The 16,723-nt window shown below is 40.4% G+C and overlaps 1 protein-coding gene across 13 annotated transcripts in view; it reads right to left on the reverse strand.

Annotated features, from left to right (window-relative positions):
- Nucleotides 1-8,389: 8,389 nt before the first annotated feature.
- The window catches only part of TRPM3 (transient receptor potential cation channel subfamily M member 3), a 401,802-nt gene continuing 393,468 nt past the window's right edge, over nt 8,390-16,723 (reverse strand). For 8 of the 13 annotated variants that reach the window (XM_032441175.1, XM_032441176.1, XM_032441172.1 and 5 more), the window contains one exon: nt 8,390-15,666. In XM_032441175.1, the coding sequence (XP_032297066.1) occupies nt 14,217-15,666 (1,450 nt within the window). In that variant the 3' untranslated portion in view covers nt 8,390-14,216. The remainder of the gene's footprint in view (nt 15,667-16,723) is intronic. The other 5 variants (XM_015849142.2, XM_015849141.2, XM_015849140.2 and 2 more) reach the window with 1 other exon arrangement.

Below are 16,723 nucleotides of genomic sequence, written 5' to 3' on the forward strand. Positions count from 1 at the left end.
CTTTTTTTAATTTAAGAAAGTGTTCTTCTCAAGTGGAAACATGAGTTATCAGAGTTATCTCTTCATTACTATTATTATTCATAATAATTTTAGTATGATTTAGTTACCAGGAAACAGAAAACTTATTTTGTCTTCCTCAGTGCCTGAATTTAATATTGAGGCTTTCTGCAAGCACAAACTGATGATGAGGAGGCTATTTCAGCCCTGGTGCCACTGGGCAGGGCACTGTGAAGCCACTTTCCCTTTCAAAATGGAGTAGGATGTGAAGGGAGGGCAGGCATGTAGGGAGGAAAACTGTCTGGTTTTGGGTGGGCTCCTGAACAAAGAGTGTTGGCTTCTGTAGATTTTCTACATCCTAAACAATATTTGATTCTTCTTCAAGGACATTTTCTGTCATGAAATACTTCCGAGTGGAGAGCTTTCAGTCAGTAGTCATGAAGGAGATAGAGGATTCCAGGAACAGGAAAGAAAACTGGTGGAGAAGCATTCACTGAAGGATTGGGCTCCCTCCCCATTTCTACCACAAAGCTCTGGAGGATTTTGGTTCTATTTAACTTCTGAGTGTCATCAAATGTCCCTCATTTTCCAGATGCATGACATGATGCCATTTTCAGAGGCAGCATACGTTCATGAAAGCTATCAAGAATATCTCAGGTGAATAACATTTACTATAAAAGATGGTAGAAGTTTGGATAACAAGATTTTCGAAGTGAGTATCCACTATTAAAAGCCTTTTTGTAAACTGAGAGTATAAACACAAATCACACATCAAAGTTATTGTAGAATTAAATTATTTCACAAGTACACAAAATACTTGATAATTTTAGCAATGACTAATATAGAAAAGCCCAAAAATGAAATTACAAATTAGTCTTCAAAAGGATGATGTGCAGAAATTAAGGCATGAATTTATGAGAAAATAATAGTTGCTCATTGATTTAAAACAATCATGGGGGGAGGGTAGAAGGGGGGGGGGGGAGGGGGAAGAAGGCAATAGTTTTTGAATAAGTAAATTAATCTGTAATTTTGTGCAGAAAGGGAATGCATAGACTACCCTTTGTGAAGGATTTAGGGCTATGTGACTTCAAGCATGCTTTTTATTATAGAATGTAAATATACAAGATTGTTACTAGAGTTCCATGTACCATCAAAATACAATGAAAGGAACTCTAGTGCTCAGTGTACTGCTTAGTTTTAAATGACTTTGGACTTGTGTAGGAACCACTGAACTGCTCATACTGTAACAATTTCACTGCACTGATTCTACAGTGAACTAAATGGATGGCTGAAGAATGTCAGTAAAGTTCTGCTTACAGTGTCAGTAACTTAAGTGTGGCTGAGTCTGTGACCCTTTTGGACTACACAGTTATAAAAACATGGGAGAAAAGTTCACTTGTTTATGTCTTCTGATATCAAACTACCCATAAAGCAGGAGGTGCTAAACATTTAAAGTATCTGTTCATATATCACTATCTGATTAAACAGAAGAATTAACTTTTTATTGCTTAAATATGAGTGGGGAGAAGACTGGCCTTTTCCTGCCACCTACATGCCTGCATGTTCAAGTGTTCTGAGAAGTGAGCTTTCCTTGAAGCCTTAATTGAAGCAACAGTTCAAGTGCTACTCGCAAATACCTCACTGAACATGTTCCAAATCCACTTGTGCAAGAAATAATTCCCCCAAAAAGGATTTGGATATACTCTAGTTAATCAGAGAATCTAAAATGCCCTGGCCTCTTATTATCTTGTCAGACAGAACGAACTACTTACAAATCGTCAAAAACTAAGACAGAATTTTCCAGATCCTTGACAGACAGTTCAAGCAGAATGTGAGTCCAAGAAGGCCAACAGTGCTTCATGCATTGTTTGCCAACAGAGTGAACTTCATCAGAATCAGCCACTGTATTAATGAAAAATTTACACTTCCTGACTTTTACTTATTTGCATATTTTTTGATGCTCTTTTCTTTTTTTGTGAAAGTTTCAAAGTTCTGTGATGTTTTATCACAATAATCACAATGCTTGCAGTAGGAGAAGATTGTGCCAATGCTTTTAGGGAAGAGGGAGAAGGCCGGGGTTGTGGGTATTGCAGAATGTTTTCCTCATGTGAAGCCAGGAAGTTGCTGGGAAGAACGGAGAGATCTGAGAACAGCGTGACCCCTTCTGCTGGTGTTCATAATCCACCATCTGCACAGAGAAAGGTACAAAGCTCCAAAAGCTCACGTGACTGTACAAACACTGGATTAGGGGGCAGACGTCAACAGTCAGTACACCACTGGTGGCTTATGAAGCACTCGGCACAACTGTGCTCCTTCTGTGCATCAAAATCCAAGCAAATCTATGTCAAGAAAGACTATCAGCAACCTGCCTAATGAGGCTGTGTGAAACCACAAGCAATGGTTTGGATTTGGAAGAGAATGCTTCTCAATCAGCAGTATGGGAGCACAGAAGCTGGAAGGGTTGCCTGTGACTCAAAGACAGTTACAGTTTATTAAAGCATCCTCCTCAGCCCTTCTGTTACAGATTGACACTTCTGCCTCCTGACCTTTGGTTTGGAAAGTTTTTTTTTAAGTGGCACTGCTGCACTGAAAGGTAGTTGTGGTTTGGTTTGTGTTATGCCCTCTTTTACAACAGCAATAAATGTAAGGTTTATAGCAAACGGCTTGTGAACTCCGCAGTATCCCACCTGTGGAAGCCCTGCAGTTTGCTTCCTCTCACTTCAGTATCTCCTTGTGCCATGCTGTGCTCTCTGTACAGCATGCAAGACATTTTTTCTGAGATGATCTACCCTGCTCTACCCCCTTTTAGGAGCAAGTGGGATATCACAGCTGGTCCCTAGGCACTGCTATAGCTAGCTGGAAGTACTGCAGCGTGTGGCAGTCAGCTGTACTGCAAAGCCAGTCACAGACAGCCCCACAGACCCCCATCTCCGTGGCCGTGCAGGCTGCCAGATGTCTGGTGGGGCTGCGTCAGAGCTGTCCTGTGAGCCATGTCCTGCCCACCAGCTGTGGGAGTGTGGCTGTTCTGCGCAGCAGGCTGCAACAGGTACATCTTCCTGCTGGAAAGAAATGGAAATCACACGGAAATGCTGACTGAAGTGGGGGGTACAGGGGACTCATGCCCTTAACTTCTGCATTGATTACAGCTCTGACTAATCGCCCGCTATGAATCACCACCACTTGTGCATGCAGGTAGGCTTTAGGAGATTTGGAAGTGTGGCTATCAATAATAATGGCAGTAACAGAAATACGCTCCCACAGTGCGCTCCTGTAACAGGAACAGGGACGATTTTACATTCTTTAGTGCAGTTCTGATTAACAGGATGGCAGAGCTGGCATCTGGGGCAGGGTTTTGCGCTGGTGCTCTGACAACACACCAAAGTTCAGAGCTGTTGTTGGCCTGTCTTACTAAGAGGAGATAGAACCTTGCATAAAGCTGCTATGTAAATTCTGATGAATCACTGCAGCCCACATGGTTTATGAACCACCAGCACATACCAGAAGTGGGCAGAAATGATTTTTTTTTTTTTTTTTTAGAATGCAATAAGAAAAGTAAGGTTGATACATCCTATTAATACAAAACTTGAGGCAGCTCTTACTCATCTGGGTTTAGATGCAACTTTATTTGGAACAGAGAGCAAGCATCATTGTCACACTGTGTACTGTTGTCTCAGTTTCATTTGTCATGCCAAGTTTTGTTCCCAGTTTTTAAGTGCTGAGTCTGGCTAACTTGGTTTCCCCAGTGGAGCAGACAGTTATCCAGGTAGGGCTTAGTCAAGAGGGGACTCCAGAGGGTCTGCTACTCCATACTTTTGCATGTTTGATACTCTGTTCAGAATGCACAAACATGGGTGCTCTTTTTGCTACCTGAGGATAATTGTTTATGGCAAGTTTATTTATTCATGAAACTTTTGCTTCATTTGAGCAGTGAAATGGTGATTCTAATCTCTGTGCCTGGCATTGGCTTTCGTCAAGGTTTATTTGTTATCTGACAAACCAGTCTGGGAGTCTTTTGATTGCTCAGCCACTTGGGTGAAGGAAGCTGTTGGATCTCCCTCTGGATCAGCTTTTGAAATGAGCTGAAGAGAAAGGAGTAGAAAGAAGGTAGCAGAAGGCCTCTCCTATGTTCCAGATCAACAGACTGGCTGAAGGAGCGACATTGCCACAGCAGGGGATCAAAGTCTTTAATAACATTTGTCACAATTTCCAGTGCTTTCCCCTGTGCGATGCTTCTGTTGGCAGACAAGGAAGAGAAGGGCAGGGCGGTTCAGCACCAGATTGTCAAAACAGTGTAACGCTATGGCCGTTTGAAACAAGTTTGCACAAAGGTGAGACTGACAAAATAGCACAGCAGCTGCCTGCTGCAGTAGGTGCTCAAAGTTCACCCCGGCTCATATTTTCCCAAATCCCCCTAGGGGAAAGATAGCCTGTAGTTTCTATGCGTGACTCTGGCAAACGGCCAGGGGCTTCGCTGACGTCCGAAACTGCTTCAGGAATCATTCTACAGGCTGGAGCACGGGTGGTGCACACAGCCCAGACACTCCACTTTTTCCTCCGAAGCCCCGGGTCAGCACAGCGCTGGGTCCATCCACCGCAGAGCTCCACGAGTGTGTATTGCAGGGGGTCGCGCTGCCTCTCGGAGATGAAACAGCGACATCCAGCGGCCGCAGCGGGGCGAGTGGCACCGGGGTGGTGGGGCGGGCGGGGTCGGGACACGGCGGCATCCAGGCGGGTTAAACAGGTAGTATGTACTGCGCAGTATTTTATATTGCAGTAGGCGTCCTGCAGAATGCTCACTTAAAAGAGAAATTCCAGTGCTGGGCTTCAGCAGCGCAGTACCTTCATGTTAAGCAGTCTCCATTTCTTGATCAGTGTGTTTTAAATGTATGGTTATGATGTTTGATCTCTTGCTAAACTCAGCTTACCTAAGAGCTAGGGCCCCATGCTGAAACTGCTCAGGTACTCCTGCAAGGTACTGTCCCCTAAACATTACAGTATGGTTTCCAGTACTACTGTGCTGCTAGAACAGATAGCGTGGCAGAAATGAGCTACTCATGAACTAATACTATTACTGACCCTACCTGGACTTCTGCCAGGCCTTTGGCATAGTCTCATACAATACCTTTATTTCTAACCTGGGAAGAGATGGATTTGAATAGTGGGCTATTTGGTGAAACAGGAATTGACATCACAGCCAGAGGGTTGTGGTCAATGGCTCTGTGTCCAGATGAGAGGTATGCCCCAGCAGTCTGCCTGGGGACTGGCACTCTTCAGCATCCTTATCAATGACATAGGTGATGGGATTGAGTGTGCCCTCAGCAAATTTACGAACACACCAAGCTGAGTGGTGCTGTTGATGCAACAGAAAGAAGGGATGCCATCAAGAGGGACCTGAACAAGGTGGAGAAGAGAGCCCATGGTCACCTAATGCAAATTAACAGAGATCTGTGCAAGGTGCTGTAGATGGGCTGGGGTAATCCCAGGTATGTGTACAGACTGGGAGAAGAATTCATTGTGAGCAGTCCTATGGGGAAGGAACTGGGTCTTCTGGTGAATGAAAAGCTGGACATGAGCCAGCAGCATGTGCTTGCAGTCCAGAAGGCCAGCTGCACGCTGGGCTGCATTGGAGGAGGGATGGCCAAGGGGGAGAGGGAGGTGATTGTTCCCCTCTATTCTGCCCTCCTGAGACCCCATCTGGAGTGCTGTGTCCAAACCTGGGCCTTTAGTACAAGAAAGACATGGAACTATTCATGGGATGCCATGAAGATGATCAGAAGGTGGGAACATCTTTCCTGCAGAGAAAGACCTGAGAGACCTGGGTTGTTCAATGGGGAAGAGAAGGGAGACCTCGCTGTGGCCTTTGAGCACTTGAGGGGAGCTTACATACAGGAGTGTGATTGACTATTTGGATGGTCTGATAGTGACAAGGGGGGAATGTATTTAAAGTAAAAGAGGGGAGATTTAGGTGGAAAATTTTACTCAGAGGGTGATGAGGCACTGGCACAGGTTGTGCAGCAAAGCTGTGGGTGCCCCATCCCTGGAGGTGTTCGAGACCAGGCTGAATGGGGTTCTGGGAAACCTGAACTGGTGAGTGACAGCTCTGCCCATGGCATGGAGATAGAACTGGATGCAGTTCAGGGTCCTCTCCAACTTAAACCATTCTATGATTCTATGATTCTATCACTAATTTCAGAACTATGGTGAAGTTTCCAAAGCAGCCCTTGTGGGAAGAAGCAAGAGTGGGATGTAGCTACGTAAGACTGAGGTGAATTTTTAGATTTTATTATTCTTATTTTTCCTTTAAACAGACTGCTTTTATCCATTTGCATGTTTTGTTCACCCTTGAATTACAATGCAGTTACTGTAGTTCAGCAGCTGTGGGTTAGAATTCAGGACCATGCATGACTCATATTTTTAAGGACTTTCTGCAGAAAGTTGTTTTTCCATCACATTTACTGATTTTTGTTGATATTTACTGGATTTTTTTTTTTTTTTTTGGGGGTGGGGTGGGGTGGGGGGAGAGTGTAAAGAAATATATTTAATTAAAAAATTTTAATTAGCAAATAGAGCTTTGCTATTGAATTTTTGCAGTCTTTCAAATAAGGCAAAAAAAAAAAAAGTGTTAACATTATCAGGTAACATTTCAGAATCTGTTTTTTTTTTTTTTTTTCTTTCCCCAAGTTTATAAAAAATTCATCTTTACACCCTCTGAACTGATTCTGGTAGAATGTTTTATAAGGATAATTCTATGCTTTCACAGGCTGCTTGAATGGAGTGCACGTGACATTTGGTATGTATTTAAGTAAGGAAAGGTGTGGCTAAAAAATTAAGTTTTGGAAGGTGTTAGAACATATCAGCCTCGTTGGCTGTCTCTATAGCTGTCAAACTTCTTGTTTTGAAATCCACACTGACAAAGGCTGTTCCTTGCAAAGCTATTCTTAATTCATCCATAGCTCTCTGCAGCAGTTGCTTCCATCCTCTGCAGTGGGATGTCTAAGTGCTCATGGGATGCTATTGTTATTTTGCAAAAACATACTGCAATAACCTTCTCTTCGATACTGTTTGTCATTATTGCTTCCTAGGATTTCACAAATATTTATGCTGCAATCAGTTATTGGAAAATTTTGAGATGATGACTTTTTGGGATTTTATATTTTCATTGTTTTTCAGGAAATATAATCAGGGTGGAATTCAAGATTGACATGCAAAAACAGTGAGGATGTAGGAATATTTCTGTACTGTAAGTTCTTGCTGAATTCAGTGATGAGGATAAAGGGTCAGGGGTGATCAAAATGGACAACTTCAAAATGAGATCTTTGCCATTACATGTAATGAGAGTAACAGAGACCACATCACTGCCCTTCAGGCTACAGGAGTGCCACTCATAGGCATGAAAATTAGGGCTGGTAATGTTTTCCAGCAGGTATTAATTTGCTGTGTTTGGGTGGTTTGTTCCTGTGAAAAATGTCACAGGTATAAATACTGTTACCTGGAAAGAGACCATCAGGCACAGATTGATTGATTTATTTTAAGCATGTGTGTTAAGGCTTCAGAGCTCCCATAGTCTTCTGAATGGCAGTCCCTGAGAATGGGTTAGATCAAATCTGATAAAGAAATGTATCATTTCCTTCTGAGAAACCTGAAATAAAGAACACCTCTCTTAACTGTTCTGCTCCTGAAACAAGGCTGATCTGTGCAGAACTGTTTTCTGGTATCTGAATATCATCTTCATATTCAATAGGATATTTATTTCCCTCATCTCTTTTGCATCTGGTTAATATATGTATCATCTCATTGAAGACTGATTTGCAGAGGGAGCAGATCCTGACCTTGACTTGTGTTGGTGCCTTTTTATCCAACATTTTTTGAGGAAGGATCAGGGCTAATTGTAGAGCAATACAGAGAGAGGCAATGACTCCTTTCTTAATGAAGGTGAGATACCTGTACAGCTACCAGTGATGTATGTGGCAGCTTTTGTTTTCAATGAACAGCCTCCAGCTACACCATCACCCCTCTGGGTACAGTGCCATGCAAATGAGCAAGTGCCTTCAATTCTGTGTGGAAGCTGCAGTCAGCGCTTATGTCTTTCAACTTGCTGAAGTGGTAATGCTAAATAATAGAAACTATCTCTCTTTCCAATAAACACATCAAAATGTCTGCATTAAACCAGGGTCTGATATCGACCAGGAGAAGGAATACCTGAATAACACCCTGTATCAGACATGGAAATAATTCAGAATTTGCTTGCAAGAGAGCAAACCTTATTATTTTGAAAAAGCTGCAGTTTGAACTTGAGCAGTGAGAGATCTCTGAGGAAAGCAGCTCCCATCATGCTATTATCTTATTGTTGTGAGAGTAAATGACTACGAATAAATGCACCAGTAAGTACAAATATTTTGAACTACATCCTTTCTTTTTATTGCAAAACAATTGTTACAGAAATCTCGGAAAGTTCTACCGTAGTAATTGCCAACTTCTGCTTTTTATTACATATCTAACACAGTCTAAAAGTGCATTGTGAATCCAGTAGACCTTTGGAAAGTACCGTTTTCCCTAGTGATATACATTTAAACAAATCATACTTGAAAAGCTTCGTATTAGTAGGAATTTCTTTAAAACGATGTTTTAACCATTTTTTCTCCCTTTATAAATGATTGTTATACACTTACAAATGATAACCCAAATAATAAATGATTAAATAGCTATTAGTATAGTATATTGCAAACACTGTTCCAGACAGCAGTAGCAGCATATAGACTCTCCTCATGTACAACAACTGCAGTGGTGGAAGAATATAACTTTAATACAATTTACTCTTGTGAAGGCATAAAATTGTTTTTCACAGCCAATTCCCACATCTGTTCCCTCTCCCTCCCTACCAAATACTAAAATAAGCAAGAGTTATCACTTCCCTGCAGCAGAAACAGCAGCAATTTCATAATCAAACTTTTTTTTTTTCTTTATTTTTCCCCTAACAATTTTTTTTTTTGAAATAAGTACTTTGTGGCTCAATGACAGATCTGAAAGCATACAGCAAAAATTAAAAGGTCAGAGACTTTCACAACCAGTCTGGCCCAGTCACGAGACTGCCCACTTGGTGATTTAGGACAAGCTGTGTGTCATGACTCAAAGTACTACAGAGATAGAAAAGCAGAGTTAATCCATTCCCTGACAAAAGTCAGAGCAACTCCTTTGAAATCAGGGTTTTTTCTTTTCTGCAGATTTGCACCAGCAGTGATGAGACCATAAGTGTTGTCAGTATGCTGTGATCAGTTACACAGCTGCACAGCTCTCACCCAGGTGCAGAAAGTTGGTCCCCCCCACATTGATCCAACACTTGTGCCTTTATGCAGAAGTGTGTCAAGGCCAGTGAACACCATCCAGAGGAACAAAGGGTTTCATTAGATAAGCAGATGCCCCAGTGCTTTACTTTTGCCCAGTTCAAACGATGCTGTTGTGTGAAACAGGTGAGGGAAAAAATTATGCTCGGAAGCTTTCCTATTTCTTTTGGAGTAAGTGATCTAAATGTAGTATTTCTTTAACAGCACTGAAAATGTAGCCTTTTTTTTTTCCTTATATATTTTTCTTTTTTCTTTTTTAAACATCTGTGCCTGTTTGTGCAAACATGCAAATATACTATTATTTTAAGCAGGGGAGAGACTCACAAATACCTAAGTGTTCCTAGGGAAATCCAGGAATCACAAGCTTGCATCTTCCCTTCTGGTTATTATCAACTCCTCTTAATTACGTAACCTGAGCAACTTAACAAGACATTTATGCTTGTTCTTAAAATTCGCACCATGAGTTTACAGAGAATTTTGTTTCACTGGCTCATTCCAAGCTCATACCTTTGACAACTTCTGCTCTCAGGACAGAGATACTCATTTGCTCCGACTGCAGTCATTGGACTAAGGCTGTGTGCTGCTACCAGCACTGTTTTTGAGCAGTTATTTTTGTAGTTGCATTTTCCACGTGCTGACAGTTTCTAAGAAACAAATCATTTTCTTCTCTTACAAAAAATATACCTAACTAAGATATTTATCCCCTGACAAAAGGTTATCCATTCGACAAAAGTACAAATCTGTTTTTTTTTGTTTTTTTTTTTTTGTTTTTGTTTTTTTTTTTTGATACCAAAAATTTATAAATGGAAAATGAAAAGAAAAAAAAAAATCTATAGCTGGAACCCAGCGGGCTTTCCTTATGTGCATGAATGGATATTTTGGGTGTTTGTTTTATTTTTAAATTATCCCCACACTGCCATTTATTAACTGGCACTTGTGCTAAGAACAATAATGTAGCACCTTATCTCTTCCAAAAAAGAGAGAGCCAAATGTCTGAGGACTGCTGTAAGGTTCGCATTTTACGCTGAATATTTCAATTTCATAAAATACAATTGTCATTTAAAAATAATAAAAAAAAATCACTCACTTTGCTAAAGACCAGACATAATGGAAATAATGTAAACATCCAAAAGCTTGGATTCATTCCTAACTGGATTCATCTTTACAGGCAGGCAATAGCAAAATGCTAAGTTTCATAGCAGTCCAAAGAAACTCATGGAACAATGCATGCATTTTCATCGACACGCAAAAAAAAAAAAAAAAAAAAAAGAAAAAAAAAAAAAAAAAAAAAAAAAAAAAAGAGACTGGACTGTAAGGAAGAGAAACTATTCCAGTCATACCACAAGGTTACTGTGAAAGAATAATGCTCTATTACCCAATACCTAGGACAAGTGTATACCCCAACTGTAGAACAGCATCACTTAAACTGGAAACAACAGAATGGATTACTATAGGAAAATATTTATAAAATACTGTACACTGCTTCCTCAGTTGGCCAGTGTATGTAAACAAACAGCTAAATTCAGTTGAGTTTCAAAATATTATTAAAGTTCATTTATCTTATAATCTTTTGCATAACATGCCAGTTCATCTTTCACACTACCACAACTCACCTGTCACAGCCCACAGTGGCTCATTAGAGGTTTATACAGCAGCTCATACAGACACGTAAGTGGAGCTCTACAGAAAAATGTGTGAAACACGCCAAACTTACACGCTGTGACCAGAAATGCATATTCCATATGTATGCTAATAATTGGAAAGTGGAACTTTAATGCTTGATGCAACATGTGCTAGTTTATTGAATGTTACAGATTTACAAACAAGACCTTATAACGTGATAATAAAATTGTCCTGTAACGTTCACTAATATTATCACATGTCACAACTATACTTGTTTATACATGGGAGATATGTATATATGTGTAGATATATATTTCATAAGCGCTAGCCTCTGATACAGAACATGTCATATGGCACATGCTATAGGTACATGGCATAATGGATGATAAGACTTTTTACTCTCACTAAATGTTCATAGTAACATTGGAAGTGGGAAATCTGGTCCCATTGCAAGGAATGGGTGTTTGACCACCAAACTGAGAAAGAAGCAGTTTGATGCAGTGTGCCAAAAGCAGGTGAAGATGAAATAACCTAACATCCATCATATTATATTCTACAGACACCACATCATAGAATAAATGGGAAACATTCAGGAAAAGTCTTTTAACATCTTGCAATCACACTTTTAACATCTGAATTTTTACATTTTATATATAATGGCAAATTTTAAGAGGTAAATAAAGTGTCCTGTTTCCTTTTTACCTGGAATGTGTGCTCCAGATCAATAAAGTGCTGTATCTTAAATATTTATACAGCTTCTGGGTTTGGCAAATTCCTTTACCCTGACAAACTAAGCAATGAAGTCTACCCCAGAGGAGAGCCCTGTCCTTTGGACTACTTTGCTAATCACTACTGACAAATTTCTAATTAATCTGAAGTTCCTCTAGCGTAGGCCAATCATATGGTAGAGGTGGGAGAGTCCACAAATTATTTTAGAAGACATTCGTAAAAGTAACAAAGAAAACAGAGCGAGAAGATCCCCCTATACTCATCAAGGACAAATAGATTTGGAGAAGCCTTAGTGAAAGGCTGCTAACAGAAGTTGGCACATTTGAAGCAGATTGTTAAACACAAGTTCCTTTGTCCCTGGGCTTTTTGCTACTGTTCAACAATCAGCCTGTCACAAGCATGCTTCATAATGCACAGAAAGGTTTCTGACCTTCCTTGGTGTTGCCATGTGACCATAATGCTGCACATGGACTGCAAGGCAATTGCATAAACATGGTGTCTTGGTGGAGTCTAGTTCATTGAAAGCTTGGTCAAACAGAACAAAGAAACAAACACACTGGTGCAGGAAGTACGAAACACATTGTGCTTAGCATCTCCATGTTGCATTTCTTTATTTCACAAACTTTCCAACGTAGTGACTCAGTACGTAAAAATTTTCATCTTTGCCTCTTGTCTTGAGTTGGATGATTATTTTTATGTCTGGATTTGTTGCCTTTCAGACTTAACTCTCACGTGGTCCTTAGGGTCTCCCAGGGTGAGATCCTAGTGAGAAAATGCCAGCCTACATTTTCAAAGCTGCCTTAGAGATTTGGAAGATGATTCCCATTTAAATAAATGGGAAACATGTACCCTAGTTGCACGCGCTTTTATTTAATAATAAAATAGACCTGATTCTGCACAGGTTTTGGTCATCGTAGAGATGTTTTAATTTTTAATAGCAATAGCTTCAACTCCTTTGAAGCTTAAAAGTTGTCCCTTCATAAAGGATGTGAAATTTTGGTCCAGTTGCTGTTTATTGTTTTCTATGATTTTTCTACATCCTGTGTACCCTTTCCTCTCTGCTGACTCTGATAACTTCCCGTAACACCTCTGAAAATCCTGTTTGTGCTGTAGACCTTTGTAAATTAGGAAAGGTCAGTGGAGTTTCTATTAGCTACAAACAAACACCATAGGTATGCTATGGATCAGGTGTACTTTATTCTACTAAAATGTGTTTTCCATAATATGATGCTGAATGGTAGAAGTACACTTGTATCTAATGGCTTTGCTGTTAACAGACAACTCCAGTTTCACTTTGATTCTTTAACTTACCTTAAAACTATACATACTTTTCAGTGTTTTCCAGTATTCTGACAATAATGTTTTCCTTTAAGCAACTTCAGTCTAATTTAGTTAATCTGGATTAAGACCAGATAGATCTTGACAAATCTTATATGTTTGAAATGTTCAAATACAAATACGTGTCTTATTTAAAAAAGAAGAGAGAGAAAAAAAAAAAGAAAAATAAAAAGGGGCATACTTTTAGGTGAGGGAATGACGTAAAAAATTGGCAGCTCAAATGGAACAGCAAGAAGAGCCTGGTGGCAACCCTGTGGGTAAGCTTCTCCAGCTTGTATAATTAATTAAACAGAGCAGTGAGAACCTGACAATATTACTGCACTCTGCTCTGATCATCCTGTTCTTATTGTACTATCACATCCTTTGATTTAGTGAGGCAACATATTGATGACAAGTGTCATAAAAAAATAAATATATACTATTCCGCTTAATTACATTCATCCTGAGCTTGCTCAGCTGTGCTAGACTCCAGAATGCCCGTTTCATCAGGAAATCACCTGATATTTCAACGTAAATTCTTCCTCCACTTATGATGCAGTACAAAAGGCATTTCTGTTCCCTTTCTGCTTTTGAAAATACAAACTGGTTTTTCTGTGGCACTAGAATGTGATACAAAAAGAGACAAGCAAACGTTATGGTTGTTATCTTGTTCATCTTCATTTATACAAGTGTAGGGTTGCAAGGTATTTGGGAGACTCTAGTTTTGTTCGCCACCTGTTCCCAGAGAAATAACAGATGCTTTTCACCAGTTATCAGAATGGTGAAACAGATGAAAAAGAAGCTATGACTGAAATTTTGGACATCTAATCTGTACACCTCTTTTTTGCAGGTTAATTCCTGTGTCCTAAGAACTTGTGAATAATAGATCTTAGGATGCCTTCCAATAGAAGGCAGATTTCTGAACTCAGTTATTACTTAAAACTTCCTGTAGGGGTCTTTTTATTCCTATTGTTTACTGAAGTCTCTGAAAAATTTTTCATCCCTCCCTTTTTCCTTAAGTGCAAATGTCAACTGGGTCAAGATGCAGTAACTCAGGAGGTGACGCTGAGACTGACTGTGCTCCCTTGACCGGTGGCTAATGCCAACTGGAGTTGACGTGGAATGTCAATATGAGGCATGGTAATTTTGCTAAGGAAAATGGACTGGAGAGCAGATGACCTTTTGACTGCCTGCAACATTTGTCTTGGCCTAGCTGTGCTTGCTTTCAAAGCTGCGGAATGCTCCTGTTCTTGATAGTCTCCTCATGGACAGGTTGTCCCCTCTGCTTTCTGGCCTTGAGGACTTACTCCTCTGGAAGGGGTTTCGCAGGCTTGTTGCATTTCGCTGTCTGTCAAGTTTATCACTGATGGAGTAGCTCTTCCGTGTGTGCTGTGCATACAGCATATTGGACTCCTCTGCAGAGTAGCTGTTAGCCCGCTCTATTTTTGGAAGCGGGATGCTATTGGTCAGAGTTCTTGTGGCATTGCTGTCTTGAGGAGATAAAGGAATCCCCTTCTTATCCTTGGCCTCAGTATCCTCATGATCAGAGCTTGGGTGGCTTAATTCTGCTTCTCTCTCTGGATGGCAGCATCCCAAGTCTTCCACCTTGACGCCGAGGCTTCCAGGGAAGCTGACCCTTTCTGCAATGGTCTGGGGAGCACTCACACACCTTGTGTCTATGCAGTCTGTAATACTTGTGTATTCTGCTGTTTTGACTGGGACGCCAAGGCTGCTGAAGTAGCTTCGAGATGGAGAGAACATAAAACTGTGAGATTTCACTATTGGTGTTTCCTCCAGAATAAATGGAGTTGTAGCCAGGTAACGACTGCTTTTAGATCGCTCTAAAGTGTGGTACAAGGGAGGGTCTGAATCCCAGGGGATTTGGCAGTCTGTGATTTGTGAATAGTCTGAAGAAAATGCTCTTGTTTCTATCCCGGATGTTTCCTCATAATCAAGACTCCTGCCAGAAATTTTTTCACCAGGTGCACTGCTAATATATGCGCTGTTGGCTAAAATGGAAGAAGCTATGTGTGCTTGCAGGGCTACATCTCCAGTACCAAGAATATTTATGGAGCTATCAAGAGGTTCTGTGTCAGAATGCATCTCATCCATTGCAGAAACGTAGATGTCTATACAAGATGAAGGCCTTCTGGAGTCTGGGGCAATTGACAAAGTGCTGGTAGGGGCTAAGGGAACCTTTCCTTCTTTTGCTATTGAGTGGGAACTGCTAGCCCGGTGCAGGCTTGGAGATCTTTCCTTGAAAATGCTTTCAAACTTTTCCAACCCACATTTGTCCTTCATATTTGTTGCATAGAAAGAGTGGCTTCGCATGCGAGGTGTAATTGTAGGAGATGTTGGAGACATGGACTCCTCTCCTGTAGGATCTATGCTTTCTTGCAGCTTGAAAGTATTTCCTTCTTGACTATTGAAGCTACTCTGCCTCACAATGTAGGCTGCATCGGTACAGTCAGATGAAGTCCTGGATCGTATCTTGGTTGTCTCACCTCTTTCTATGCCAGTCAGTTTTTCTAGTGCTGTCACCATTCTCCCTATCATATCTTCCAGCTGAGCAAGTCTGATGTCAACAGTCTGCAGAGAGGCCTTCATGCAGTGCTCACGCTCATTTACTTCTTCTAGTCGCATGGCCATATTTTCCACCCTTAAAAAAGGGGAAAAATAAAATAGGTTAATTCCTACAAAGCAGTGATATTCAGCCAATAGGTCTTTGAAACAAGTGGAAATAAAATGAGTTAAAATTCAAAATCCTTCTACACCACCTCATGCACCCCAAATTCTGCTAAAAGACGTTCAGCAGACAAATAGTACTGCTTGCTCAGGAAGCTCTTCCAGAGTGTCAACTGATCAGTCTGTTGCTTACTGATGCTAGCATAGAGGTGTGTTCTATCCTAAAGACAGACTGGGGCTGTTAGGGAAGCATTACTATGATTTTCTATACTGCTACAGCCTCTAATTAGGTTGTTACAAGAACTTACAGCAGATGCTACATGATACCACTCTCAGTTTTGCTACAGGCAGAACTATTGTGGTTAACTCCAAAATTAAATTACGGCACAGAAGATGGACAACATGTCACATTACTTTCCATGTACCCCCCAGACTGTACCAGCAACTGCCGTGTGGACCAACAGTAACAGTTTCCTTGTTTTCTGATTCTTTTTTAGCTTAGATACATACAAGAAGTTGATCAGCTACTGTACAGAATGTAGGTAATATGTAGGCAAGAATGGAGTTAGTATGCAGGAGGTGAGCAACAATTAAACAAAATACAGGTGTACAGTTGGGTGCAAACACCAAGGTTATTCGATTCCTATGTTTATAATTCATGTAGTCTGTTAGTAATTCAGGGATTGAAATGACGGATTATGAAGTTATTTACTAGCTTACTATCAAAATATATAAATAAAAAACTATCTGATTGAATGTGTGATCCTAATTTAAACTACAGTATGACTTATCTACAGTCACTTTACAATGTTTTAAACTGTGAACTTAGAGTAAGCAAGTACTTTATGTTAGAAATAGCTGTATTTTCCCTCATATTATCAGTTATCTAAACCGTTCTTTTATGAAAAGTATACTCTTGAAATATTTATCAGCTAATAATTAAGTGCCTGACCACACATTCGGATTCCATAATAACTTCTTGATGATGATGACAAATATAACTTGACAGTTTTAGGGCTACCAGACATAGA

The sequence above is a fragment of the Coturnix japonica genome, chromosome Z (assembly GCF_001577835.2).
Source record: "Coturnix japonica isolate 7356 chromosome Z, Coturnix japonica 2.1, whole genome shotgun sequence".
Classification (NCBI taxonomy): Eukaryota; Metazoa; Chordata; class Aves; order Galliformes; family Phasianidae; genus Coturnix; species Coturnix japonica.